Source organism: Rousettus aegyptiacus, unplaced genomic scaffold (genome assembly GCF_014176215.1).
Source record: "Rousettus aegyptiacus isolate mRouAeg1 unplaced genomic scaffold, mRouAeg1.p scaffold_m13_p_11, whole genome shotgun sequence".
NCBI lineage: Eukaryota > Metazoa > Chordata > Mammalia > Chiroptera > Pteropodidae > Rousettus > Rousettus aegyptiacus.
Genome location: NW_023416286.1, coordinates 6,236,844 through 6,249,041, shown reverse-complemented (window position 1 = coordinate 6,249,041; position 12,198 = coordinate 6,236,844). Strand labels below are relative to the sequence as shown.

Sequence of the window (12,198 nt, the reverse complement as noted above, 5' to 3'; positions counted from 1 at the left end):
TCTGGAAGGCAAGGAAGCTGCTCTCACCCTACACTCACATGCGATTTTATAAAAATGAACTTTCTTTAAGTTATTGCTTAGTAACCGTAACTAAATATTTCCAAACCCTGTTTTAGATCAGGAAATCGACCACCCAAATCCTGCCTCCTTCATAACCTACATCAAACTCTGTGCCGCCCCGAAAGCAAACTGACTGCGAGCTTCCTGCCTGGTTACCGACGACGCTGGCTTGGAGGTCTCCTGCCCAGCCCGAGACACGTGAGGAATGAGGTGACGGGCCTTTGCCAGCACGTCAGTTTCCACTGCTGGCGGCAGAAGACAGACCTGGGGCTTTGTGGAAGATCTCCCTTCTGCATTTCAGTTTCAGCTGGGGGCGCCCTGCAGTGAGGAAGGCGGCTCGGGATGAGGTGACGGGAGGCGACGAACGGAGGGCGCTGGGCAGGAACGCTGCGGAGCAGAGCAGAGCGCGCGACGCGCACAGTGTCATCTGGTCCTCCCCTCCTTTCAGCAGCTCGCTGACGGCGGACTGTGTCGCCCGCCCTCAGACTTGCAAGGGTCCGGCCAACGCGCCGAATCGAGGAAGCGCTGACCCTGAACGAGGCCCGCTGCGCCCCGAGGACGCCGCCATCGGCTGCCCCGGGCCGTCTGCGGAGGGGGCATCACGGAGGGGGCGTCAGGAGGGAAGGCAAGGCCGAGACGAAGCGCCGAAGGCAAGCCTGGGACGGGAGCCTCTCACGTGCACCGCGGCAAGACGTCTCGAAAACGTCTGATGCAAAACTTGGCAGTCAAAGAATTCCGGATGAATAATTTACCGCGCAGAAAGAGTGAAAATACAAAGCCAAATGTACAACGGAAACTTGCTTTAAGTAAATATATTAAAAATTTATATTGTACATTAGGGAATGGAACTGAACTACTCCAGTCACCCGCTGTACTCAGGATGCCCTGCCTCCTGCCTCCCCGGCGCTCTGACCTACTAGCAACGGCCCCGGCGTCGCACCACTGCGCCTGCCCACGTGGCTCTCTCCTGTGCCATCGTGTGAACCTCCGAAAGAAGCTGCCAGAAACGGGACGGAGGCTCCGCAGCCGAGCTGCCTCGCCCTTCCCGCCCGGCCAGACGCCACCTATGGGCTCCGACTTGAGTGGGGACCAACTGGGGCATGAAGTGGCCCCAGTGGCAGGGTGCCTGACAAGGAGTCAAAGGGGGAGTGGAAAGGAGATGCGGCAAGACGCATTTAACACGTGGATGGCCTTGACCGATGGCGTCACGCCACTCAATGTGAAACCCTGTGCGTTAGTTCCTTTTAATTCCATTTTACAGATTAAGAACATTAAGAGACTCCATCAAGGATCAGGAAATCAGCAAATAGTTAGAATTGAAGTCTGCGTGCCAGGTCCTAAGCAGATGTGGTTTCTGGGACTTCTTCCCCATTTTGAGACCCAGCTCTAGGCCCAGCCAGCTCTGCCACTCACCAGCGGTGTGACTTTGGCAGGGGGCAGGACCCGGGGTGTCCCGTAACCTTTCTAAGCCTCAGTTTACTCACTTTTTAAAACAAATCCAAAACTACTGACCTGTGTAACTAGGTGCTATGAGAATCAAATGCAACAGTGTGGTATGAAGGACCTCTATCGGCTGGAAAGGCATCCTATAAATGTGAGAGGTTACTACTGATACTTTGATTTTAAGAGACAGTTACATCCTTAGCGTTCCCAAAGGAGTTAGTAGAATTCCAGTTCCCGGCAGTGGCTAGAACCTCACTCCTGTATGTGTAACAGACCAAATGCTTTATCCCACTGTTGTGTGCTTGAAAAGTCTTAAATGCACTTTTTGGCCAAAGAGCATTTCGTTTGACTTCTGTAGAAATTCATCCCCAACAGATAATATAGTTCAATGAAAACAACGGGATTACAATCCATCTTTGACTTTTTCAGGAAGGCTGCTCTTTCCGAAATCAAGAGCTGGGAGAGAAGGGGCCAGCCCTGCGATGCAGGACACGCAACTCAGCAGACCTCAGGGACACTGCGGGTCCGCCCCCGGGCCACCGCAGCAAAGCGATCGTCACCTTTTTCCCGGTGGGCGGCCCTGCCTTCAGTTTGTAAAAAACACAACATATGTGAAACACAACAAAAAGGAGCGGACTAGAATGAGGTCGGCCTGGACCAAGGACCACGGGGGACCAGCCTGGACGGCGGTCTCAGGCTTCTGTATGGCAAAGAGAACGTCCCTGGGCAGCGTGTTCAAAGTCCAGCTTCCTCAGTCTCCGCCCTAGTGACTTGGACTCAGAAGCTCCAGGTGGGGTTCTGGAATCTGCACCTCAAGCTTGCCTCTTGGGTGGTCTTCATTCCGAACTTCAAGAAACTCTGGCTGGAGGTGATGTGCAAAGTTCACCCGGTCTATACTGGAGCATCTGACCAAACGCAGCAATTTCAATGATAATGATGATTATTATCATAATAAAAGCTAACATTTATTGAATTGACTATGTCCTAGGCACTGTATCTTATATGTATGATTTCATTTAACACTGGTAGGTACCATTATCTCCATTTTTAAAGTAATTGAGGCTTAAGTAGGTCAAGTATCTTTCGTAAGGGCTGAAACTAGGATTTGAACTCAGGCAGCCCTACTTCGAAAACCATCAAACTGTATACTTAACTGGTGAATTTTATGTTATGCAAGTTGTACCTTAATAAAACTCCTAAAAAAATCTTGGACAGACCCCACACGGTTGCTACATCCACTTCTGCACATGCAACCCTGTCTCTCTGACTCCAGGAATGGCCCTGAGAAATAGCTGTGGGTCGCTTCTAGTCTCCAGAACAATCGTTGGCATCTCCTAGCTAGCTATCTGAGCCATGTCTAAGTAACCCACAGAGAGTCAAATCATGTGATGTGTCTGTATCTCTGATTAAACCACACCAAAGCCAGCACCTTGGAGCTCTCCTTATGTACAGAGTAGCCGTCATCACCACAAACTCCACGATTTATTATTTGCACAGAAGGTAGGCCTGAATCCGGCCCCTGCTCTCTACCGGACTATTCCAACACTCGAAGCTGGAGGGAGGCTTTATTTTACTGACACTGTATCTCGTGGGGCCACAAAAGTCTCCGCCTTTTTCTTCCTGAGCCTGGGGTGAGAGCCAGCGGAGTTGTGGGCAAGCTAAAATCACACCTGCAGAGACTGGAGGACACTGTGAGAGCCACCAGGGCAAGTAAAACTCCGTGTGTGATAACAACGCCCCCCATGTGGTAACGACAATTTGTATCTTAGAGCAGCGGTCCCCAATCTTTTTGGCCCAGGGACCGGCGCTCCTACGAGAATCTAACGCCTGATGATCTGAGGCGGAGCTGAGGCGGTGATGCTGGCTCCGGGGAGCAACTGCAAATACAGACGAAGCTTTTCTGGCTTCTCAGCTGCTCGCCTCCTGCTGTGTGGCCTGGTTCCTAACAGGCCACAGACTGGTACCGGTCCACGCCCTGATGGTTGGGGACCCATGTTCTACAGAAGTCTCCCGGTCAAGTCATTTTAACTTTAAAATGTAGTACAATGGCTTCTATTGATTTTGAAGCTACCAATCCCTCAGGAAGAAAATTATAAAATCCTGAAACACTTGAGTGTTCAAGTAAAGTGAGGCTCAGGAAAAAAACGGGGGGGGGGGGGCGCATTTATTTAAGCACGAGGTGCCATTATGCTAGTGGAAAGGCTGGGATAAAAACCTGTAGTCAGCTCTAGCCCGTCGTTCTTGCGGCTTGTTTGATGATTAATCCCAACACAGCAGCATCCTCCCCGCCACCCCATCACCTGTGACTTCTCTCTCCCACGGAACACTGAAATGCTAATCAAAACACACACTGTGAAATCATTTTGGAATCATCCCCTTCTCTCCTTTGCCACGGCCTGAGTACAGATTTCAGCACCCCTGGACCAGGCCATTGAGTAGTCTAGTCCGGGGCCACCTCCATCCAGATCCCCTCTGCGTGGCTGGTCCCCCGTGGCCCCTGGCTAAACACCTCTCTGGCTTCCTACTGCCCGCATGGTAAGGTCCGAACTCCACAGGTCCAAGGACGGACCTTCCTAATTGTGTACGGACCTAGCTCTCCAATCTTATCTCCCACGTCTCCACCCAGTCACCCGGTACAAAAGTTATGGTGAGCAACTCGCAGTTCCCTTAGCACGAGATGTTCGCCTCGCTGTGAACATGTCTTATTTGCAAAGCTAGGCGCTAGGTACTCTACGTGCACCATCTCATTTACTCTTCACAACTACCTCATGCGAAGGCAAGTGTCTTGCTCCCCCCAGTTTGCAGGGGCGGAAAATGAAGCTTTGATAACTCCTCCGGCTGACCGGCTCCCGGTCTGCAGCATCACCTGCTCCCTCAAGCCCCTGGAAGGCCCCAGTGCTGCTCGAGGGCGCCCCCTGCGCCCCCGGCCTAACCTTAGAGACCACACTCAATGGTCAGTCCCCAGGATGTCACTCTTCACCCAGAATTAGTCATTCTGTCTTTGGAGCAGCTGTGCTACTTTGTGCATTCCTCATTAGAAACACTTGTCACACGATAGCGTAATTATCTGCATACAATCTACCAATTAGACTGTGAACCCGCAAGAATACGAATAGCTTTTTAAAACTCTTTCTTTTCCTTACCTCTAGCATACAGCAGCTAGGTAAGAAACGAATGACAAGGTACGTGACTATTTCTCACATGCTGTTTCATCTACTCCCGTATGCCCCTTACACACTCTGTGTCACGGCCTGACTACCTCTGAGCCCCCGTAGGCTGGAAATTCCTGAGAGTGTCCCTCCGGTCCTTTCTTGCCCATTCTCTTGTTTACCGATGGTAGGTTAACTTCTCCAAAACACAACTTTGAGCCTGACCCTTTTCTTCTCAAAAACATCCTCGACTCCCCCGTGCTTACTAACTGACGTACAGATTCTTTACTCAGAATTGCAGGGCGTCCATGATCTGGGCTTAATGATTTCATCTCAACTTGGATCATTCTCCTACACCAAACCAAATTATATGATTTCCTGTTCTCTTAAATCACACAAGATCTCTGTATGTCTGACCACTGAAGTGCCCCCACCTTCCTCTCATAACTACCTGCAGAATGTCAGCTTCTTCAAATCAGATTCACTCTCTCTTACTAAGCTTTCCTTGATTTGGTACACCTGTAAAAACTACACCGACTCTTCAGAAATCCCACAGCGTAGTTTTACCTCTCCTGTGGGATTTAATCCATCCTGCACAGTTCTGCTATGATCAGCTCATTTACGATCTCCCTGACAACACCTACTCTTCCTCACAGAGCTACAGCTAACAGACTAGCTTACACCTGGGAGGCACTCAATAAATTTGGTTTGATGCATTACTGAACTAACATCTAAATGTTAGGTTATGCTAAAACCTAACTCTCATGCGTTTTAAAAAATTAATGAGAAGTTGAACTAATTGAAGAATTTCATAATTCTCCATAAGACTACAAAACAGTGGCATGTCAAAAACCAGTTTTGGGGGAAAAAAAACCTGACTTTAACTGGTCCATGTCTTAAGTCAGGTCAACATGAGATGGAAAATCATCTAAACGGATAGTGAGCATTGCAGGGTGACGGCCAGTGTTAAACACTGGGCCAAGTGTCCAACGTGCACAATTTCCTTGGTTCTTACAAACTGCCAAGGCAGATAACGGTGTTCCACATCCTACCCTCGAGAAGACCAAGGCCAACAGAAGTTCAGCAGTTTGCCTAATGTTAGGTATCCTTTAAATGGCAGAGCCAGGATCCCAACCAAGGCAGAAACATTTACCGAAAGACTGAAGCTCCCTGTGAAGATGATGCAATGAATTCTCATCATTTAAAAGAGCTTTGTATTCGGCACACTGCAACGCTACTATGAACTACTGAACCTATATATGTAAGGAAGGGGTCTCTTTACTGGGGACCTCATTCAGTTAAGGGAGTTACACAGTGACTTGATAGGAAAACGATCAATAACACTTGAGATTTCTGTGCCTGTACCTTTATAACATAACAAGTACAAACACTACACTGCATTTCTAAGGCATGCAACAATATTAGGGACTCAGTCAACAGATCTTTGTTCTTGGAACTAAGTTTACCTCTAGGTGGCAGGAGTGTAATGTCAACAAGGTGATTTTTCTACAATGCTTTATAAATGAAAGTAGCTCGATGTTTCCCCAACTCTTTTTCGCAGTAATATAAAATCTTATTAAACTGCTTGGTTTTTAGAAAACTATTTTTATGGTAATGTTTAGAATGGTATGTTACAAATAAGTTATTCTAAATAAAAAATATCCCCCCTTGTTGAAAACTGTATCAGATTTAAATATCACAACATACACAGATTTCAACTATTTTGTATTCAACAATAACCACAGTTTAAACTAGCTTTAAACATGAAAGTTGAACTGTATTATCAACGAGTTAAATAAAAAATAACACACTGGACCTTAACATATAGTGAAGACTGAAATTTAATTTTGGGTTAAGCTCTAAAAGATAAAACTGCTTTCAACCCAAGAAGGTTGGAATTTTTGCATTTTGCAAAGTGTTTTTTGGTTAGTTTTGTTTGTTTCATTTTATTTGTATTTTGTTTCTCAATGTCAAAATAAAGGGTTTCGGGTTATATTTTACAAGCACTTCTCTGTAAATAACACTGAAGATTACCAATATATAAAATAAAAATTGGGTCTACAGCCATGCTACCCTGAACAATTCCAATCTGTCTGATCTCAGAAGCTAAGCAGGGTCGGGCCTGGTTAGTACTTGGATGGAAGACCACCTAGGAAGACCAGATGCTGTAGGTGTAAAAAAAAATTTTTTTAAATAAAAGATTGTAAGCTGACAAGGTCCTTGCAATCTGTGAGGTCAACCAACAGTTGCCTCACCTAAAAAAACAAATAAAAAATTGAAAAATAAATAAATAAAATGAAAATTGGGCAAAACCATCATTATGTTTCTCTTCTGACATGTACTTTAAAAGTACAAGAGAAAACTTGATGTGCTATATAAGAATTTTGAGAAAATAAAACTTAAAAATGTGATGATCATCTTGAGGCAAATTTATAGAATTATCAACATGTGTACTCTTTTAAATAACTAATGTCCTTTCTGTATCTCTGGTGACCCCTTGTGGGTAGAAATTAAATTATATATAGCTAAGAATAGCAAATACACATGTAAAACCATATAATGGTCAAAATCACTCTAGGAAAACTAAGTTAGAAACTAACCCTTGCATATATTCACTTAATAAGCACTCAGGAATAAAATATTTTAATAATTACTAAAAATGTTTGTTAAGCAGAAAATAAAATCCCCTCCTTTAACCTAAAGGACCCTCTAGACCTATGCAAATCCTTTTGGGGGGTGAGGGGGGTATCCTGTAACTATCAGAGTGCGGTTGGGGTGTTTGGTGGAAAGAACTGTGCTTTGTCTCATCAACCGGGAAGCGTGAAGCCCAGACTAGTTCAACCCTTGGCCGATTATACAAGGTAGAGCGAGCAGAACCGGAACTCCTTCCCAAGGCTGGCAACTGGTTCTGTGTCCCCACAACTGTTTCACAAGCAGTCTGTGGAATATGCAAATATGCAAATGGCGCTCATACACAAGACCTCTGGAAAACATGCTGGCCCGAGGTCTCTGTGCAGACCTAGATCCACAAAAAAGTGAGGCCGACTTACTTCTCTGGCTGCCCGGGGAGCATTCAGGCTGATTTAGATCTGCTGAAAGCCATCTGCCAGGGGCTTTGATTTCTAAGTCTCTGTAAAGCAAAGGTCAAAAATGGACAGTCCAGAGGCTACCCTGGCTCCTGAGTTTTCTGCAGCATTAAGCCAAAACTGAGGTCCTAGCAGGGGATCAATGGGAAGGAACAGTTGCTAGGGAATTATTGTCTATGGCAAGCAATTTACTCCTGTAAACTAGTCTAGGAATGTGTGTGAAGAATAATCTGCAATGTGTACACATGGATGCATCTTTCAGCTCTGTAAGGTAATATCACTGAGCGCATTTATTAAGTGAAAATTACAGAGTAAGGTAAAGTTGTCTGGATGCTTGACAGGACATGAAAAGAACATTGCTCTTGTGGCCTTGACAGTTATTGGTTTATTCAATCCATGAGATGCTTATGTTCTACTCTAAAAATAAGTACAATAACATAAAATTTTCTTTGAACCATCATCACTCAAGGGTTGACAGGTATTAAACTGCGCATTTCTAATTCATTCCTAGGGGGGGAAAATAGACTTAGAACATGTACCCGTCTCTTAACACAAAGTATCTCATTTACATGTACTCCGTTGAAAAGGATAAAGAGTTCAAAACAAAAAGAGAAGAAATCTGAGTAATAAAAAATTCAAAATCAAAGAGAGCCCTTATTAGCCGTCTGGAGTGGATGACAGGTCATTTTCTACTCTCCCAACCTCCCCTCACCCCCCCACCCCCCAATCTAGCACGTAGTTGGAGCTCGTGGTTGGTGCTTGATAAATATCTTTTGGATAGATGGTGTGGTAAGCGCCATCTCAAGGAGTTTCCTATATTAGCAATTTGTTTCAAAAGAGATAAAATACCTCTGAATTCGGTAAACAGCAACTTGACAAGAATAATTGGGATGGTGACAATCAGCACCTCCCCCGGCCATGGCTTATGGCACAGCGTAAAGGAAAAAGTGCAACCAAGGAAAACACTGGTGCATATGGGCAATCTCCAGATGGGGTGAATGGTGGCACTGTCACAAGCGCCTCCCGAGCAGGTCACCTACAAGAGGTCCCTGCCCTGCCCTTACCTCCTCCTTTTCTTCTGGACCCGACACCCCACTGGGACTCAGCTGAGGGTGGCTGCCGGCAATGCTGTCCTTACTGCTTCTGTCACACGTGGCTTGCACCGAATCCCGGAAGGACACAGGACCTTCCGCCCTTTCGTCGCTGTCCACTGAACTCAGGGACAGCGCGCTGAGATTGCTGGGACACTTGGCATTTCCAGCGCCTGGGCTCTGAGGACTAGGGGGCTTGGGTGTGGTGGGCCTCAGAGGAGTGAGCGGCTGCTCGGGTTCGAATGTAAACTGGCTGCCGGCCTTGGCCTCGTGGGAGTCTTTGCTCGACCCTTCCTGGGCAATCGGACTCGGGGACGAGCTGCCGGCCTCGCAAGGACCGACGTTCTGAGCTTCGAGAGGACACACCGCTGTCTCCGCGTCCAAGTGGGGGCGCCGAGGCCCCTCTGGGCTGAAGCCGGGGGCGGCGGCGCACCTCCTGCGCTCCAGCTCGGTGCTGCTGGACACGCGGCGCGAGTAGTCGTCGTGCAGCAGGCTGCGGAGCGCGGGCCGCGGCGCGGCGTCGCCGGCGCAGGGCGCCCCGCCCTTGGGACGTTCCCGCTTCCAGGCCGCGTCCGTGGCGCCGCTCACGAGCCTCAGGACCCGGTCGAAGTCCTTGGCCCTGATCGGGCTCTTCCAGCGCTTGGTCCGCCGCTCGGGGCCGCCGAGCTTGTCCGCGTCGGCCGACGAGCTGCTCAGCGTCCGGCGTGGCGCGGGCCGCTCGGGCGCCGCCTTGAGGTCGGCCAGGCTGCAGGCCGACTTCCGCTTGAAGGAGCTCTTCCGGAGGAAGTTCAAGTTGTCGGTGCTCTTGCTCCGGCGGTAGCCGACGCTGGGGATTTCCGGGTCCCTGCCGAGCGCGGCGCCCGCGGCGGGTTCCTGCGCGACCGGGGACAGCGGCCGGCCGCGCCTCTCCGAGTCTAGGAGGCTGATGCGGCCCAGGCCGTAGGCGCGGCGCAGGCTGCGGGAGCGGTGCGTGCTCCTCTGGAAGGCGTCGTCGGCCTCGTCCGGGTCCGAGCCGTCGGACGCGGGCGCGGGGGCGGCCCCGTTCGGGACGGGCGGCCCCGGGTCGGGCTCCGAGGCCTCCTCCCTGGCCGCTTCGGACCCCTCCCGGTTCTGAATTCCTTGGAGGACGGAGGACTTCAGCTTTTTAAAGGATCCCATCTTCCGGAAGGACGCCAGGGCGTTCCAGGTGGAGGAGTGCCCCATCAGGACCACGGAGCGGGGCCTCTCGGCGTTGGCGCCCGTCCTCTTCCTGCTCACCGAGAACAGGCGCACGAGCCTGGCGGGGCCGAGCCGGGCGTCCTGGGCGTCCGCGTCGCCGCCGCACCCTCCATTCTGGCACGCCGTGTAGGTCACCATTTTGGGGTCCTTCGCGTCGGAGACCGGACAGGGGATTGCAGCCACTCGGCCGTGGCCGTTCTGGGCTGTGGTCATGTTCTCAGGGCCGGGAGCCCGTGGCCACAAGGCCGCGCGGCTCAACCCCACGTGCGCCCCTGTGTCCGCCGGCCCCAGGGGCAGACCTTCATCCCCGAGGCCACCGCCAGCCGCCTGCGCGTCGCACCCGCCGTGCACATCCGGCTCCTCGGTTGTGGCCACAGCCTGCAGCAGAAAACAAAGCAGGGATTTAGCCTTTCGCCCCCCAGAAGAGCCTCTATAAATAGGGGTGCTATAAATATAATTGCTCATAGAAAGACATGGCCCACAACAGAGCTGATCAAATAAAAACGATTTTCAATTAAGTTAAACATTTACTTTTTTTCTAATGCATTTCACAATTAAACAGAAGAATGAAAATAGACATTCCTTAAAAAAAAATTATGGCTTGTACATTCAATACGATGGTAAACTCTCAAATCCACTGAAACCCGTTTAAGTTTTGAAAAACTGCTAGAACGAAAAGGCCAAGACAGCATTCAAGACTGCCTGCTCTTCATTTAAAATCAAAGACATTTTTATTTTCAAGTAATAAAAACAACTATTTCAAGATGTGTCAGAGTGAAAGGTCAACTTAGGTTAAGTTGAACACAGGTAACGGGCAGACTGAGTGCCTGGTATATATACAAGAACAGTCCTCCTCAGGCTTCGAGAGCCAACTTCAATGTCACAGTCCCCCTGTTCTCAATAAATGATTAGTGGATGAAGGAAGGATTACGATAATAACCATAAAAGGCTACCCTTTATTAAGTGCTTACCACCTGTCAGGCCCCTGTCTTAAGTGCTTTAGAAACAACATGCCACTGAATACTCAAGTACAGACCTAGAAAGTCAAAAGAATGACTTTCATTTTATAGTTAATCAAATGGATATTTGGGCAGGTTATGTAATTTGTCTGGGGGTCCTGCAGCTGCCACTCCAAAGCCTATGCTCTCCACTGCTTCAAACTCATGAACAAAGAGAGAGGCAGAGCTGGGCCACACACCACAGGCGTCTGACTCCGAGTTCGGTGCCTCATGACGTAACCCCAACCTAAGACAAATCCTAGAAGTCTCTATGCCTCCAGTTAAAGCCATCACCTCCAAAGGCAATATTAAAAGCAGAAGAGAAGGAGAAAGTTATACAGAGACCTTGAGGTCAGGTCCCAATTTAGCTGAGCCATTTCGAGTGAAGAAAATCTGACTTTCTAGAGAGGTTTCATCTGCTTCTACTCTCCCAGTTCTCAGGAAGGTTCATTTCTATTTGCCCGACATTATGCCCAGTGAGGAGGGGTTCTCGGGGAGAGCCACAGTTAAAGGGCTGGTTCCATCTGAGACCAGGCACAACACAGACTTCGACCCCTGGAGCCTTTCTGACATCCAGCCACTCAGTTCCATTAATCAGAAGCCTGACAGGGCTACCAGATGCCCTCTGCGGTTTCATGTTCTAAGGGACAAACTGGGGGCCCGAAGAGCTGGGGGCTACATTTGAATGAACCACATAAGCTGAGTCTTGAATCATCCCAGCACTGATGTTGGATGTGACATCTAACCAGTTGCAAAACGAGTCCGCATCCCATGTCCACCTGTACCTACTACTGTGGTTGTTTCAGCTGTTCAGAATCTTGGAACAAAGCAGGCAGTTTATGTTCAGCCAAGTGCAGTCTCAGGCACTGACTGCATATTATGTAGTAATAACCGTCTTGTTATGACTCGCACTGGATACAGAAAAGCAGACAGCATCCCTGCCGGGTACTCCAGCTGGACGAAGATTATTGACACCACAACCAGAGGGGCACTGGAGACCTTTTATAACCCAGGACGAAAGTGTATTAAGCTGATCCTAAGGGTTCCGGAGGTGCAGGAAAGCACGTGATTAAATGTCGGGTAGTTTGAGAATGAACTATGGGAGACACGGGGCCGGGCCTAGGTTCTACACTCAGTACTGTCACGTAAATCT

The 12,198-nt window shown here is 48.9% G+C and overlaps 1 protein-coding gene across 6 annotated transcripts in view; it reads right to left on the bottom strand.

Annotated features, from left to right (window-relative positions):
- The window catches only part of SPATA13 (spermatogenesis associated 13), a 284,285-nt gene that overhangs the window by 58,780 nt on the left and 213,307 nt on the right, over positions 1-12,198 (bottom strand). For all 6 annotated transcript variants that reach the window (XM_036228451.1, XM_036228453.1, XM_036228454.1 and 3 more), the window contains one exon: positions 8,803-10,425. In XM_036228451.1, coding sequence (XP_036084344.1) covers positions 8,803-10,425 — 1,623 coding nt within the window. The remainder of the gene's footprint in view (positions 1-8,802; positions 10,426-12,198) is intronic.